The sequence below is a fragment of the Hyaena hyaena genome, unplaced genomic scaffold, assembly GCF_003009895.1.
Source record: "Hyaena hyaena isolate Hyena2069 unplaced genomic scaffold, ASM300989v1 scaffold_51, whole genome shotgun sequence".
NCBI classification, from domain to species: Eukaryota; Metazoa; Chordata; class Mammalia; order Carnivora; family Hyaenidae; genus Hyaena; species Hyaena hyaena.
Window position 1 is genome coordinate 2,973,790 of NW_024080683.1, and position 15,018 is coordinate 2,988,807.

The 15,018-nt window shown below is 42.8% G+C and overlaps 1 protein-coding gene across 1 annotated transcript in view; it reads right to left on the reverse strand.

Annotated features, from left to right (window-relative positions):
• Positions 1-15,018, reverse strand: part of GLIS3 (GLIS family zinc finger 3) — a 443,619-nt gene that overhangs the window by 52,995 nt on the left and 375,606 nt on the right. Inside the window, exon 7 of the mRNA XM_039230793.1 lies at positions 10,555-10,699. Coding sequence (XP_039086724.1) covers positions 10,555-10,699 — 145 coding nt within the window. The remainder of the gene's footprint in view (positions 1-10,554; positions 10,700-15,018) is intronic.

Consider the following 15,018-nt stretch of genomic DNA (forward strand, 5'->3'; position numbering starts at 1 on the left):
CTCTCAGCTTCTTGGGGACCAACATTTCAGGCGGCCCCTCCTGGGTCCTTCCCCTCCTGGGTCCTTCCAGACAATGAATGACTTATCTAACCTCAAATCTCTAACCTTATCTTTCTCCCCTTCACCTCCCAACCCACTTACCCACTCACGGAGAGTCAGCTACACAGCAAGTCAGTAAGACAGTGTGAACAAGGAGTACACTGTGAGAAATCCGGTATTGCTGCTGTGTGTTACGTCACCCCCCACTTTGAACAGAGGAGGAGAGCAGTGAGGAAGAAGAAAGATGGAATGGGTATGGACAACCATTTCTGGAAGCTCTTCCAGGAGCGTTCTCTATGTACATTTTTGGAATAAAGTGTGATTTGGCCACAAAAACCCATTTTAGTAAAAAATACTTGGTTCTCTAGCCCCTCATTGCTTATCCCTTAGCTACCTCCTACCTGTACCTCGACCCCAAAAGAGATTTCCTCCCTTTTAGACGCTACCCAGACAACCCCACCCACTCCACTTCCATGAGATTTCTTAAATCGTTTTACAGAGAAGGCTTCTTGGAAACAGATATGAAGCACATATAGCCAATCCAATTAGTAACGCAATGTTTACTAGCCAACTCAAGGGCTGATTTACCAACCCCGAGCTCTTCCAAGAGACCGCTCCCTTCCCCTGCTCAGTAACATGGAGTCATAATAGCCCTTTCGGGGAATTTAGGAACCGCAGTCTGCAATGACCACCGGGCCTGGGAAAAAATGCACAGATGAGGAAGGTGGTTTTGGTGTGACTCCAGGGAATCCCCTTTCCTCCTTTTCTACAACTTGACCACAAAGGCCTGAATGATTTTCCGACTTCTCCTTCGGGTGCCCAGCTTTACGTCCTAGATTACCCTCAGTGTAGATAGACTCTGATAAGTCATTGACATGTTACCATGAATTATGCCCACTTACAACCTTTCTTAAGGAACTTACAAGCTTTTCTCTACCTTTGGAATGCAGTGTTCAGTCCTGGGTTTGTATGAATTTCAAGCATCCTTACTGTTGGGTAGAAAGTGTATTTTGAGGAAGCAAGCACACTCCCTAGTCTTTATCTTTCAAAATTTTGCTTTTCCCCTGGGCATTAATGTGTATGTCTACAAGAAGCCTGAATCTTAGAAAACATACTTCTAGATATTCGAGGGTTTAAGCCTCTTCTCTTTTTAGGAAAAACCAGACCTTCGTAGAATTTAACTGTGACAGCTGTCTGTGATGTCCCTGTCAGTCCTGGGCTCTCCATAACCAGAACTGAGTCCTGCCTGTCTTCTGGCAGCTTCTTCCGAAGCTGTGGCTACATTAGTGAGGACTTCACTCCCACCATGGCCCAAAGTTACCTCTGCAGACAGCTGCTTACAATGGGAAGACTTTAACAGTAGTAATGCCATTTGGGAGCCCCTACATTTGGGCTTCCTCAGACTATCTGGGGGCAGCACAACCAGTTTGGATCCCTTCAACTGAAAGGGCTCTGCTGTGTGACCTGTTTTAAATATTGGATCTAATACAAATCATTGCAAACCCATGGGCTAGAAGACTACTCAGGTATTTGCTAAATCAAAAATACTCTGGTGATCAAAAAGCCTACGTGTATTGGCAGACTTTTAAAACAAAATGTGATTGAACACATGGAAACCACAAGCTTCCTTGATTTCAGTCAGTCATTGACGAATGTCCTAGATGTAGGTAGAAAGCAGAATTTGGCAATGTGTTCTGTAAAGGGCCAGAGACTAAGTATTTCAGGCACTGCTAGCAAAAGGCAATGTCCTCAATTCTTTGAGCAACTATTCTCACCTAAAAGCTAACAGTCTTTTTCACATTTTACATTTAAAAATCTTAACAACATCCTTCACTCTCAGGCCATGCAAGAAGAGGAGGCAGGCGGCCATATTTGGCCCATGGTATAATAGATGATCTGTTGCATGTTAACTACTAAGAACCATCATGAAAAGACAGTGGAACTATTTTTGAATTATGGAAACTAAATTTGAGAGAAGCTATTCATCAGAATCATTTTCTAGACACCTTAGAGTATATTTTGATACACACTGCATGGCCTGGACAGTCTATTTACAAAACGCCATCAGGAAGGACCAAGGCTATGCCTCAGCAAGGCCAACCCAAAGTTGGTGTAAAACTGCAGTGATTAAGGCCATCAGTCCTACTTTCCCTTCTGTCATCTACCTCACCCTCACCAATCCACCGCTGAGCAAGTTTGCTTCTTAACCCAGCACCCTGGTACTCTGCATGACCGGCCCGTGTGTGCTTCCACTCTTCATAGCAACAAAAACAAAAAGTCTAAGTTAGGGACACCTGGGTGGCTCGGTCAGTTAAGCGTCTGACTTTGGCTCAGGTCATGATCTCACGGCTCGTGAGGTCAAGCCCCGTTGTCGGGCTCTGTGCTGACAGCTCAGAGCCTGGAGCCTGTTTTGGATTCTGTGTCTCCCTCTCTCTGCTGCTTTCCTGCTCATGCTCTGTCTCCATCCCTCAAAAATAAATCAAGGTTAAAAAAATTTATAAAGATCTCAAAATGAATCTTAAAATATGGGAGTTCTGCATCCTTAATCTTGACTTGAATTCTTCTCAAAAGGAACACTTTATCTCAAGGACAGTGATTTCTAAACTCCAAGGGGCAGCACCCGGGACTAAAAGGAATGGAGAAGAGGCATTCTGGTCTCCATCACAGATGTGGACTCAGTCTAGGGATCATTCTCTAAGTGTTTAAGCAAAGAGGAAGGAAAAGAGAAAGGAACATCTGCCAGCTACAGGGAGTGTACCCAACTCTTCTGTGTGTTCTCTCTTAATTCCGGTTTCAGTCCTAGGCTGCCACTATTCTTACCACCGGTTTAGAGAAGAGGAGAGGTAACCTCCCCAGAGTGGAGAGCCAGGACGGGAGCTCACACCCAGCTCTGTGTTCCTCCTGCCAGAGCGCACTACCTCTAAAACATAAACGTGAACAGAAAACACACCACGTTTGAATTAAAAGAATTAATACTTATCAAGACACAGTTTTGACACTGTGATTTCAGAGGCACTGCCACTCAAGTATTGGGCTTCTGATACCAATTCGTTTTTCTGGAGAGACCTACAGTGCATTTCCTTAACTTAGAAAATGTTACGTGAAGTGCTGAACAAACACAATGTGAAGAACTTTATTTCAGTTTTTCTTTTAACCTACTCAGAATGCCGATCAAATTCCCAAGTTGTTCAGGCTTCCATGTTTTCCCTATTTCTTAAATGGGAGTGATGGGTAATTTCTGGCACCTGTTCCCTGTCTGCTTTACAGAACTATAACATATATTGCCCTCATATATGGATAAAAGCAACAATAATCACTAATAGATGCTGAACACTTGCTATGTGTTAAGTACTATTGCAAGCACTCTGCCTGTCATTTAATCCAGCAATTGACCTCAGTAAGAGAGAAATAAATTTGAATTGGAGAAGAAGGAACATGCCCACTTATAAATGTTCCATTTGAGCATATACTGACTACATAGATGGTCAGAGGTGTTATAAAAAAAAAAACAAAAAAACATGGCAATGATATGACTTAAGAAAGAGATACTAGGGGTGCCTGGGTGGCTTGGTTGGTTAAGTGTTTGATTCTTGATTTCAGCTCAGGTCATGATCTCATGTTTCATGAGTTTGAGCCTCACGTTGAGCTCTGTGCTGATAGCATTGTGCCTGCTTGGGATTCTCTCTCTCCCTCTCTCTCTGCCTCAACCCCTGCTTGCACTCTCTCTATCTCTCAAAAGAAATAAACTTTTAAAAAGAAAAAAAAAGAGACATACTCAATATTGCCCATCCTTACATTTGTACAGATAAATATGGCCCCAAACTGCCTTAGCACTTCGGAACTGTGGACGTTAGATCATTACCTTATGATCAGAACATCTTCAGGGGCAGCTAATGCATTACAGTTTTCATGAAGTGCATCCATGTCTCAGAAAAATGTGACTAGCGTCCATGTCGGCCAGTGTGAAGAACAAGGTCCTATGGGTGTTGATGACAGTCTTTCCTCTTTTCCTTTGAAGAGGAACAGGCCACTTTCTGCAGCCCTTTCCAGAAGGCAGAAATAAAACTTTCCCAAAATCCCCAGGGAAAGGTTGCAGTGAAGATGATAAATTTTAGCTTTTTAGGGTGCGACTGGGCGTTAACAGAGCTGCTGGACAGAGTGGAAGCCAAGACAAGGAGCAGCTAAATTCACGAAGAGAGCCCAGGGCTGGAGTCGAAGAAGTAAGGCCGAGATAGCAGCTAGATATGGTGTCATGAAAGTGAAGCTAGCACAGCCTTGAAATGTAGTGGGAAAACTGAGTTAAAATGCTAAGAAGGAAGCTGTAACTTTCTGAGGAGTCAATGCGAGCTATTAAGGCGGCCTTGATGGTGTGAGCCACGGCCAGGGCAACTAAGTGGGGCAGATCATTCTCTGACAATATCAAGGAAGACACAATAAAGGCAGTCTTCAGAGACATGACCGTTGGCCGCCTGAGACAAGTCATTTCCACAATTACTCTCTTTATTCAGTGCCTGCAAGATGCTTTCTTATTACTGTTAACAGTAAAACATGGCCAATAACGTCCAAGCTAATTCAGTAATGTCCTTCACTTTTGAGTTATATTCTATTCACATTTATTTTCAGGGCCAAGACAAGCGTAAAGAAATGAACTCTCACTGTGACTATAAGCACCCTGAAAAGGCCTGCTTTCCCTTTTTCTTAACTCTTCACACGAAAAAGACGTATCTACCTATTCTTCTCTTTCCTTGGAAGGTTCAGTCGAAGCAGAAGGTGAGGACTTCAGACCCAGAAGTTGGGACCAAGACTTTCTAGCTGCAAAGCTAATGAGCTCCTCATTCCAGGAATTCTATCCTAAATTCTCAGTCTTGCCATCTGCATCCATTTCCTAAGACCTGTTTGTGGGTACACCTCGTAGTAAACACAAACTTTCCTTCTCACAGCCATTGTCAATGCCAGCAAAATAACACAAAACGAGAAAAGAAGAAATAATAGTATAAAGACAACCAAGACTTTGTTCACAGGATAAAGCGATAACCAATCTAATGTCATGACGTTCCTTTCCTCCACAAGGTGTGGAAATATTTTTGCTCATACACACACACACACACACAATTTTATAGTGAAAACCTGTACATAATATAAAACTGAAAAATTCAGCTAATCATGCATGAAAAACTAACATCGATACAAGGGAGTAAGTGGATAGGGAAAACTGAAGCACCAAATTAAGCAGTTTGCAAATATATAAAGTCATAAACAGTAGCCTGCATACATACAAATGTGCCCTGTGCTGGCTGGGAATCAGAATTTTAATTTTCTTCAGTTGAGTAGTTATAAGATCTCACTCTTAATCAAAATATAAGTAATGCCATTATAACACGGGTGGGGGAGACAAGCTTAATATCCATTGATAGATTTTCCGTAATGAGAAAAAGAAATGTATACTGCGGGGCAATGTTTTTCCACTATACGATTCAGTTTTACTATCTTTGTAAGTATTTGATGCTAAGTTCCAGAGAAGCATTATTCTATTTATCACTGCAAATATACGGCATATCAGCTATAACATTAAACTGTCTTTTGTGGACAGATTTCCATATGGTTTTCACGTGTAAATTTTAAAATTGTTATTTTTTAAAGTTTCGCCTTTATTGACATACTGACATATAAGATTGTAAGGTATTTCCAACTATACATCGTGGTGATTTGGTATATGATCTATACATCGTGAGAGGTTCCCCCCCATTTAGTTAATTATGGGCAATTCTTATTGTAACTCCCACCAGTCAAAACTAAGACGGTGTTCTGCTACAACCGTCCTCCCCCATTTTATGATCCAGAGTGGTAGTTTTCAAGGTGTTGTTCCTGGATGAGCAGGACCCAGAATGGCCTGAGAGTTTGTTAAAAATCCCTGGCAGAAATGCAAATTCTTGGGACTAGCTCAGAGCTACTGAATCAGAAAGTCTGAGGGTGGGGCTCAGCAATCTGCATTTTCACGGGTCTTCCAGGTGATCCAATACACATGAACAGACTGGCTCAGGGCCAGGGAAGGCGAAATCTATAGGTTAAAACTATCAGCGCCTGCAACAGAGAGGAGCGAAGCTTGCTCCTACCCTTACTGATTTTCCAATCCAACGTGGTAGATGAACCGCAGATGTGCGGGATGTTAAGAACAATACAATAGTTTGACGAGCAGTTCAGAGCAGCATCAGACGAGATGTGGAAAAGGCAATGCCAAACGTTTCCCTTTAAATCACCTCTGGAACCCCAGTGTCCACCTTCCATCCACTGCTGGGTCCAAGTTGTTCTGTTCCCTTTTCAACTCTGGTGAATTCTAAGCAAATCATTGCCTTTGAAGATCATGTAAGTAATATCTATTACATTTTAAAAAAATGCTCTATGCCTGTTTTTATATAGATCATGTTATTTGATCTTTGCAATTCTGTAAAGTTTAACCTATTGGGAAATTTGTGTGTCAGTTTGGGGCCTTCTGATAAAGTCCCTAAGCTAAAAACCACTTTTTGAGAGTAGACCATATTAGGCCCTTGCATATTAAATTATTTCTAGCCCCTCCAATTCTGCAAGCTGGACCAAGATAGCAAATATATTCAGTCTAAGAATACAGAAAAGGTATTAAAACATATACCATAAAATTACATTAAAATGCAACATTAACTATTTCATGAAGTATGTTAAATCTTGCATGGATTTCATATGGTGCTATTTATTACAAAATGTGATGATATTGTGAGTGGGAAGGCTTCATTTCCCATAATAAGGGTGAGCAGAAGGGAATGACAATACAGGATGTCAAAAACTCCTGCCCTAAAAAGTCTATTTTTCCTTCAACAATTTGTACAATATCTGGGCATCGCACTTACATATCCTTCTGAAAAAATCTAACGTTACATTCAAAATTTTTAAAATTCAACAGTTCTCGCAAATTCTAAAACATGATTATTTTATAACTCGGTATGAGCAGTAGCAATAAACTCCCACCATTCTTCAACATTCCCTTGTTCTGGCTGCATTAGCTTCTCACTTTGTGGGTGGTTTCCATGGGACTCAAACATCTCAACCACACTGGCCTCTACGATGTCTTCATGGCTCAGGCCAATTGCAAGGACCACGTTTTATTGAATCTGTAGTACAGTGTTGATCTGGAAGGAGCCAGAAGCTTTGTGACCACCTACGGTACAGATCACCTGCCGATACAGCATTCTTTGTCAGTGAACAGACTCTCAGCCAAGAGCAGGTTGTCTGTGGTGGTGCAGACTCACTATGTGTACGTTCATCTGCTTCATTAGTTCATCGAGGAAGCTGATGAGACCTTCTTCACAGGCATTAAGCCTCGGCAGTGGCATTCAACTCCTTGATCTCCTGGCTGTGAAATACTTCTCCGTCAGATTATCCCAGAAATTACATAAATTTATAGGCTAGCCTGGAGCACTATCTAGCTCCCTAGGACACAGAACTCCTGAACCAAAGGGCAGAAGATGGGAGGGAGCCATCATGAGAACTGCTCGTCATTGTCCTGGCCTTCCCATTAGGTCACAAGATTGCTCTCAGGTTAGCTCGGGATCGGGTCTAGGGAGCCCCGGGATTTTTGGGTAGGAGGCAAGTAAACACCTCAATTTAAAGCAGTCCTCGGTGTGGCCTCAAGTGATATTTTGGCCGCTTGAACCCAGGGTACCGTTTCCTTCCATGGAAACAAAAGTCCTTTCAGGCAATCCTTTCCAACCAAATTCTGTCTTAGCAACTGAAAGCGCTGTCTCAGTAAGGGAAGCAACGTGTCAGGAGGCCTATAAGATTCGAGGTGTCCGAACCACCACCTCCCCTGTCCTTACTCCTCTGAAAACCATCCCTCTCTTGGAATTGCACAAACTGTGGATTGCTAAGCCAGTACAAAGGTCCACTTCCAGACCATGACTTCTTCAAACTATGAGTCCTCACTCTCATGGCTTCTGGAAGATCTTGGTGCTCACTGCTAAACTGCTTCTGATCCTACATCCGTACTGTATTCAACAGGTTCCCCTCACAAAATTTTTCTGATTAATCAATTTACTGGCACTTAGAAGTATAAGTGCTTGACAATCCCTAAACAAATATTTTCTCCACTCTGTGAACAGAACGTAAAAGGAAGGGCTCCAAGCGCTTTCACTGTTTAACCGAGTCTTAATCTTTGTCAAATTCCCTTAACACTTTGGAATTTACACTGAACAAACTGATGAACAGCCTCAGTTTCCTTTGGCATTTTTCACCGTTTGGCTCCTCTCCACAGGTCCGTAGCACAGGTTTGAATGTGGTAGGAACGTGCACTTCTGACACGTACATTTCTAGCACTTTTTTTAAAGGAAGGATTAACACTTTCCTTGTGTGGTTTTCCATCCTGCTTTGTTCTGCTCTGGGTTTGCTGTGTATTCAGCAAAACAGAAGCCTTCATCAACGTTTCAAAAGAGCAAGGACAAAGGAAGTAAAGGAGGACCCAGGGAGACAGGCATGAAGGCAGAGGCAGGGCACATCAACTTTCACAGTTGTGCGCTAAGTCCGGGAGCAGAATTCCAAGAACACAGTTAACGCAGGACGGTCCTGCCTGTTCCACACGTTTCCAGAGTCACAGAAAATTCAAGTCACTCTGAAGATGCTCTGTTGACACTGTGGGAGCTTGGGTTCCTTTGCCCATCATGGGAGCTTGCCCGCCGCGGCTGGGTGCTCAAAGTGGGGAGCTCATCATCGTTTTGAAGACCAAATGCAGAAAAGGGTCAGGAGGCAAAAATGAAACTCTGTCTGGAGGGACGAAGCCGGTTCAACATAAATCTTTTAAAAAAAACTTTAACTACACTGCCAGACATACAAAACACACACCAAGACAAGCGTGACTCCTCTGTTTTGAATGTGAGCCATATATTATATGCTACACATGGCAAAGGTACTCATGTTTTCCACAGATAGAGACCCTGGCTTCCCAAACCCATTTCCAAGTTAAATGTAGTAAGACTAGCCCATTACCATAAACTCTCTATATTACATGCCCACTTTTCCATTGATTCTGGTTATATCTGACTCTTAACTATTGGGTTTCAGGTCTTGAGTAAGGTCAGAGAATTCTAGACTGAAGGACTAGGGAAATGCTGTGTCGGCTGTCGTAAATTGATTGCTAATTTAATGTGCTAGAATAAATGTTCCTGTATCAAATATTTGGCAAATCAAACAGACATATGTGCAAACAAACACGAGTCACGTTTTTTCATGTATATATCTAATACAAAATATTTATACGAGTTGATAACACTGTACTCTGGTGTATTTCATGTGTGTCTATGTACCTGTAGCCGAACCGTCTGTAAGATGGGGTCTGCCCCTCAGATCTCCGAGGGTCTCTAAAAGCAGAGGCTTTGTTTTCTCTAAAAGAAAGGACCCAGAGCAACTGATAAAGTGCCACCACCAACGGGACAACATTACGAATGTCCTGATGACGGACCCTCTCCAAGTATTTGCGTAACACCCTTTGCCCTGAAGTTGGATCAACTGAGAACTGTCCAGTTAAAAAAACTTTCTACAAACATGGCTTTTCCTAGCCTACAGTCATGCATCAGTAGGTTCTTAACTCTTTACGGCTTACGAGTACTTTCAAAAAGGAAAAAAAACAACAACCCAGTTTGCTGCCAAAGCCTGGCCCCAGAGTCAGATGGGGGTGGCTGTGGGACCTGCGATCCACAGATAATAGATAATCCCCACTGTCTGGAAGGTGGAAGTTGGGGGGGGGGGGAACCTTTGCTTTCATACTCATAGCACGACAGCAAGGGCTCTCCACGTGTGAGGATGACGGCCAATCATGTCTGCAAAGGTACATAATCGTTACAGAGAGTGGAAAATGCACAAAATTGCGGGCGAACAAAGTCAACGGAGAAAAATAACTTCCTTACTGCATATTAATCCTTCCTTATTTTTCATTACGTAGATGAAATTTTCCAAATATGGAGTCAGCTATTATTCAAGCCCAGGTGGGAGGACCCTAGGCTGGGAGGGCCATCCCATCCCCCCATGCCAGGGGTCCACAAACCATTCTCACAGGGCGGCTTACTCATGTGAAATTCTTCTGAGAGACCTGCGGCTTCCTTTTGAAATGCAAACATGACAATAACCGGTCCATTAAGAAATCCACATGTAGCCTGTTACTTGCTTATGGGGGAAGCTTTTCCTTTGGGTCTAAATCAAGTTAATCAATTTAAGATACCTGGGAAAGCCGGGTGCCCTGGACTTTTGGCAGAAGTCCAGAACTAAAAGAGCTAATGCATTATTTTACTGTGTTTCTTTATGAGAAAAAACGGCCTGCTGCCAGCTCAGCTCAAGAATCAGATGGGGAGCAGGGGTGGGGGGTGGCAACGTGTAGCCCCTGGATAAGGCGAAATACAGATGATCTTAGGAGAATTTTTCTCATGTGAGTGTTCCCTTTGACCAGAGCGAAGGATCCTTAGCTGGATCGTTGCCGCGGCCTTGGCCGGCCCTCGTTACCTGGATAGAGGTCAGGTCCGGGCCCGGGGGAGCATCCTACCACGCCATCAGCTGTGGCGTCTCGCGGGGAAGTGGCCGAGGGCAGGGGCTGCACCGTGAGGCAGTCCGTGAGCAGGTCGGGATGTAGCTCTGTGCTGGACCGCAGCTGGGAGAAGAAGAAAACAGAAGACAGGTGAGAAAGGAAAGCCGTTCCTTGGACTACTTCCCCGGAAAGGCATCGTGCCCTAAGGTTCAATGTGATGCAGTTCAGCTCACGAGTATTTATTGAACAGCAACAACCGTGGGTCAGTCATTGGGCTTAACAGAGAATCAACAGATCGGTGACTTCTCCAGGGCTGATACCACCTTGCAGGTGATTCCGGAAAAGGACGCAGCTAGAGGCAGATCTGACTTCAGTCTTTGAGGTGTCTACTTCTGGGAACCCAGCTTCCTATTATATTTCCGTTTATTTGCTCTCTATCTTATCAGAACTTGTGGTGGTAACAGGAACAGGTTCAAGTATATTTGGTCCAGATTGGAAGTGCTTTTAAAACACAGAGGTACGACCAAGAAAATATCTCAGAGATAATGGAGAAAAACGTCCATTGTAATTTGGTGCCTACAGATTTTACATGAGGAGACAATACATAGGTTAAATTTTAAAATATTACAGAGCACGATTCAAAGCAAAACTAACGTCACTAGCAGCAATAAAAGCCCAGCAGTCCGTTGCCCGTGCACATGTGTGAACACACACACACGTGTGCGCACCCACATACACAATGACCCACTCCAATTTAGATCTTCATTTAATCACAACAACAAAATGCGTCTTCATATATTAAAGAGTTACATGTTAAAAAAAAAAGCAAATAATTTTAAGACTAAGGAATAGGTGAAAAGTTATCTGATCTTATGAAAAAGAATTCTGTGAGTGTAATTTGAATGGGGGAAAAATCACAAGAAGTTTACCTACAGAAAAATATAAACCTATAAAGACAAAAACCTTAAAAATAAAGAACTGCATTTGTTACTGATACTGCAAATAGAGTCTTCTGTGTTTAAAGACAGCATATGAATTGATTTTGCCTTTATCAGGACAGAACTAAACCTTCAGATCTAGGGCTGGAGTACACTAACTCACCCAACGAGTATGTATGGAGCATCAGATGCTCGTCTAGGCTCTGAGAATACTGATGTATAGAGCTTCTACTCTAAAGGGGAAGCAGACAGTGAACCTGTAAAGTAAACGATGATGTCAGGGGGCGCTTATACTGTGGGAAAGAGCAAAACACAGAGAAGGGAGAAGCTGTGGATAGGAGGGACGGCGATCTTAGGTGGAGGGGGTGGGGAGCCTCTTGAAGAGGGCTCCGGAAAGGAGCCTGGAAAAGAGAGGGACTGAGCCCTGCAGATATGTCCTGGGGCGCCTGGATCAGTAGAGAAGAGTAAGACTGGGGCGGCACCAGCTTGGGTCTTGGAGAAGAGAAATGAGATGGAACCAGAGATGTGAGTGAGGAGAGACGGGGTACGTTTACTAGACCGGGAAAGGGCCTTCCAGATCATTTAAGGCTCTTAAACATTCTCTAGTCCAGAAATTACCGAATGAGTGAGGCAGGAGGCACACAGATATCGCCTCACGTGCAGCCTTTGACAGGAAGAAAACGTGTGAAAAAGAGAACTACAGGGGCGCCTGGTTGGCTCAGCCCATTAAGCTTCTGACTTTGGCCTCAGGTCATGACCTCGCAGTTTGTGAGTTCAAGCCCTGCATTGGGCTCTGTGCTGAGAGCTCAGAGCCTGGAGCCTGCTTCGGATTCTGTGTCTCCCTCTCTCTCTCTGCACCTCCACTGCTTGCACTCTGTCTCTCTCTCAAAAAGAAACACACATTAAAAAATTTAAAAAAACAAACTATAAATGAGAACATAAAAATGGTCAGTATACTTGGAAAGAAAGGCACTGTCAAAACTTTTAAAAAACTTATCAAACTAACAAAAACATTAAAGAAGTAGTAGTGGTAGTGAGACTACAGTGAGAGGCATTCATAAGCACTGTTGGTAGGAGTGTATACTGGCACCAACTTTCTAGATGGTATCTGGGAATCTACATGGTATCTGGGAATACTCCTTTAAGATCCCTAATTGAAACCATTTGATCTTAGAATGCATCTTAAGGAAACAGCCACAGAGGTGAAGATTTATACCTAATGTTCTAATAGTATAGAGCATTATTTATGGTAAAACCCATAACCAGGGAACGTTATTTACATGCCCACAACTAGGGTTAATAAATGATCCTACTTCCGTTTGATGGAATATTATGCAACCATTAAGCTGATGTTCATGAAGATAAAAGCAAAACACAAAACTATATATGCAAAATGATCATTCGCAAAATGCACAGACAAAATACCCTAAGAAAATATTATAAAATCCAGTATTAATACTTAGTTTTGTTCCCAGCAGCAATAGTATGAATTAATTTCCTCTGTTAAAAAATTTTTTTTAAATGTTTATTTATTTTTGAGAGAGAGAGAGAGAGAGTGCAAGCAGGGGAGGGGTACAGAGAGAGGGGGAGACATAGAATCTCAAGCAGGCTTCAGGCTCTGAGCTTTCAGCACAGAGCTCAACGCGGGGCTTGAACTAACCAACTGTGAGATCATGACCTGAGCCGAAGTCAGCAGTTTAACCGACTGAGTCACCCAGGCGCCCCTTCTCTGTTTTGTTTTTCCTTTAATCGTTTCCTCTGCTTTCCAAATTTTCTACATTCCAACGATGTGCTGGAGCTGGCTTGCACCAATCCAAGAGTGCTGTTCATGTGTATCTTTCCCAAACTGTCCATGCGACGATATCAACCTGAGAGCCTGAAACTGGTCAGGTTGAGAATATTTACACCATGGAAATTGGCAAATGCTAGACACTGGGCCTTTTTCATCTCGAGAGCTGGTTAACTACTACTAGCACACCACTGATAGTGACTGTGACCTACTCTGATCAGAAAGAAAACCAGACACACACACACACACACACACACACACACACACACAAAACATCAGTGAGTTACTAGTCAGTAACTTTAGCATTTTTTGGATCTCAACAAGCTTCATAAAGAGACAAACATATGTCCACGTCTTAGTCCAAAAATATGAAAATGGCATAGTGACCCTAAGTACAGAGAAAGAACATTTAACACATGTAGTGAACGAGACATAATTGTATTATAATTTCCTCAGCTTTGCCACATTGGAATCTCTGACCAAGACCATATGAATTAACGGCTAACCCTCTCAGGGCTTTTGGAAGGTATGTTTGTTATTTTGGTACTAACCTAACACATGCTGCGTAAGAAAAATTGGACGAAAATCAAGGCGCAAAAAGAGTTCTGGTGATCACTTTTAATTTATATGTCATCGTTACAGTGCGATCTGGGGCCCACATGTTCTACTAAGCATAGACATGAGCATCTCTCTGCTTTCTATTACTCTAGGGTTTGTAGTTATCAGTACCAACTCGGTCTTTCCAAGAAATTTCATGGCCATGGATACTCCCAGAGTCAAAGGTAGACAAGTCTTCCTTAGCTTCAACAAGTGTTCATGGTCTCTAAGAGTGTGATTCCATACGACTTTGTGGGCAGAGTAATTTGGTTTTCTCTGGGATTAGGCATGGTTCTAGAAAGTGCTCCTTAAACCGAACAAGCCTTGAGGAACTTATGCATGATTTCCAAAGGAAGACCATATGCACAGAAATGCAGCCATGATATGTAAGTTTAGTATTATTCTCCCCCTCCTGGATTATTTAAGGCTCTTAAGCATTCTCTAGTCCGGGAATTATCTAATGTGTGAGGCAGGGGGATATAGCATGACCTCCTGGGAGGGATGCCATTCTCCATAAAAGTTTTATATTCAGAGTAAGAAACCCAACTATTTATATAAAACAAATTACACAATGTATATTTCAGCATTTTCTTAGTTGCTAGGAATGTAAAGAAGATAGAAAGAAATTCTCTAAAGGGGGATGACGTCTAACTCTGGTTCTCCAACCTGGGTGTGTGTGAGGACACCTACGTGCTGTGCCACAGAGTGGCTGACTCATTGGGTCTGGGAACACGTCTAACAAGTTCCCAGGGGACACTGCCACTGTCGATCTGGGGACCAGGCTTTCACAACCACTGGGCTCTATGAATCCTGATGAGCAGAGGTGAGATCTTTCTGGCTGTGGGAAGAGGAAATGAGTTGGGGAAATAAGGAATCCTAAAAACCAAACTGTCTTTAAGAAACACACCTCACATGAGTACGGCTTATCATGTCTCCCTTCAGACCGCAAAACAAGCAATGGTTACATGCGGGGCGGGTCTTAAAGACAATTTGGATTTTTATCTTCTTTCACAGGAATAAGAAAAAAAAAACATTTAAAAATTTGTCAATACGGTCTAATCACCTGCCCTTAGTTGATAGCAAAGAACTTCCCTTTATGGAAACGTCATTGATCTTTA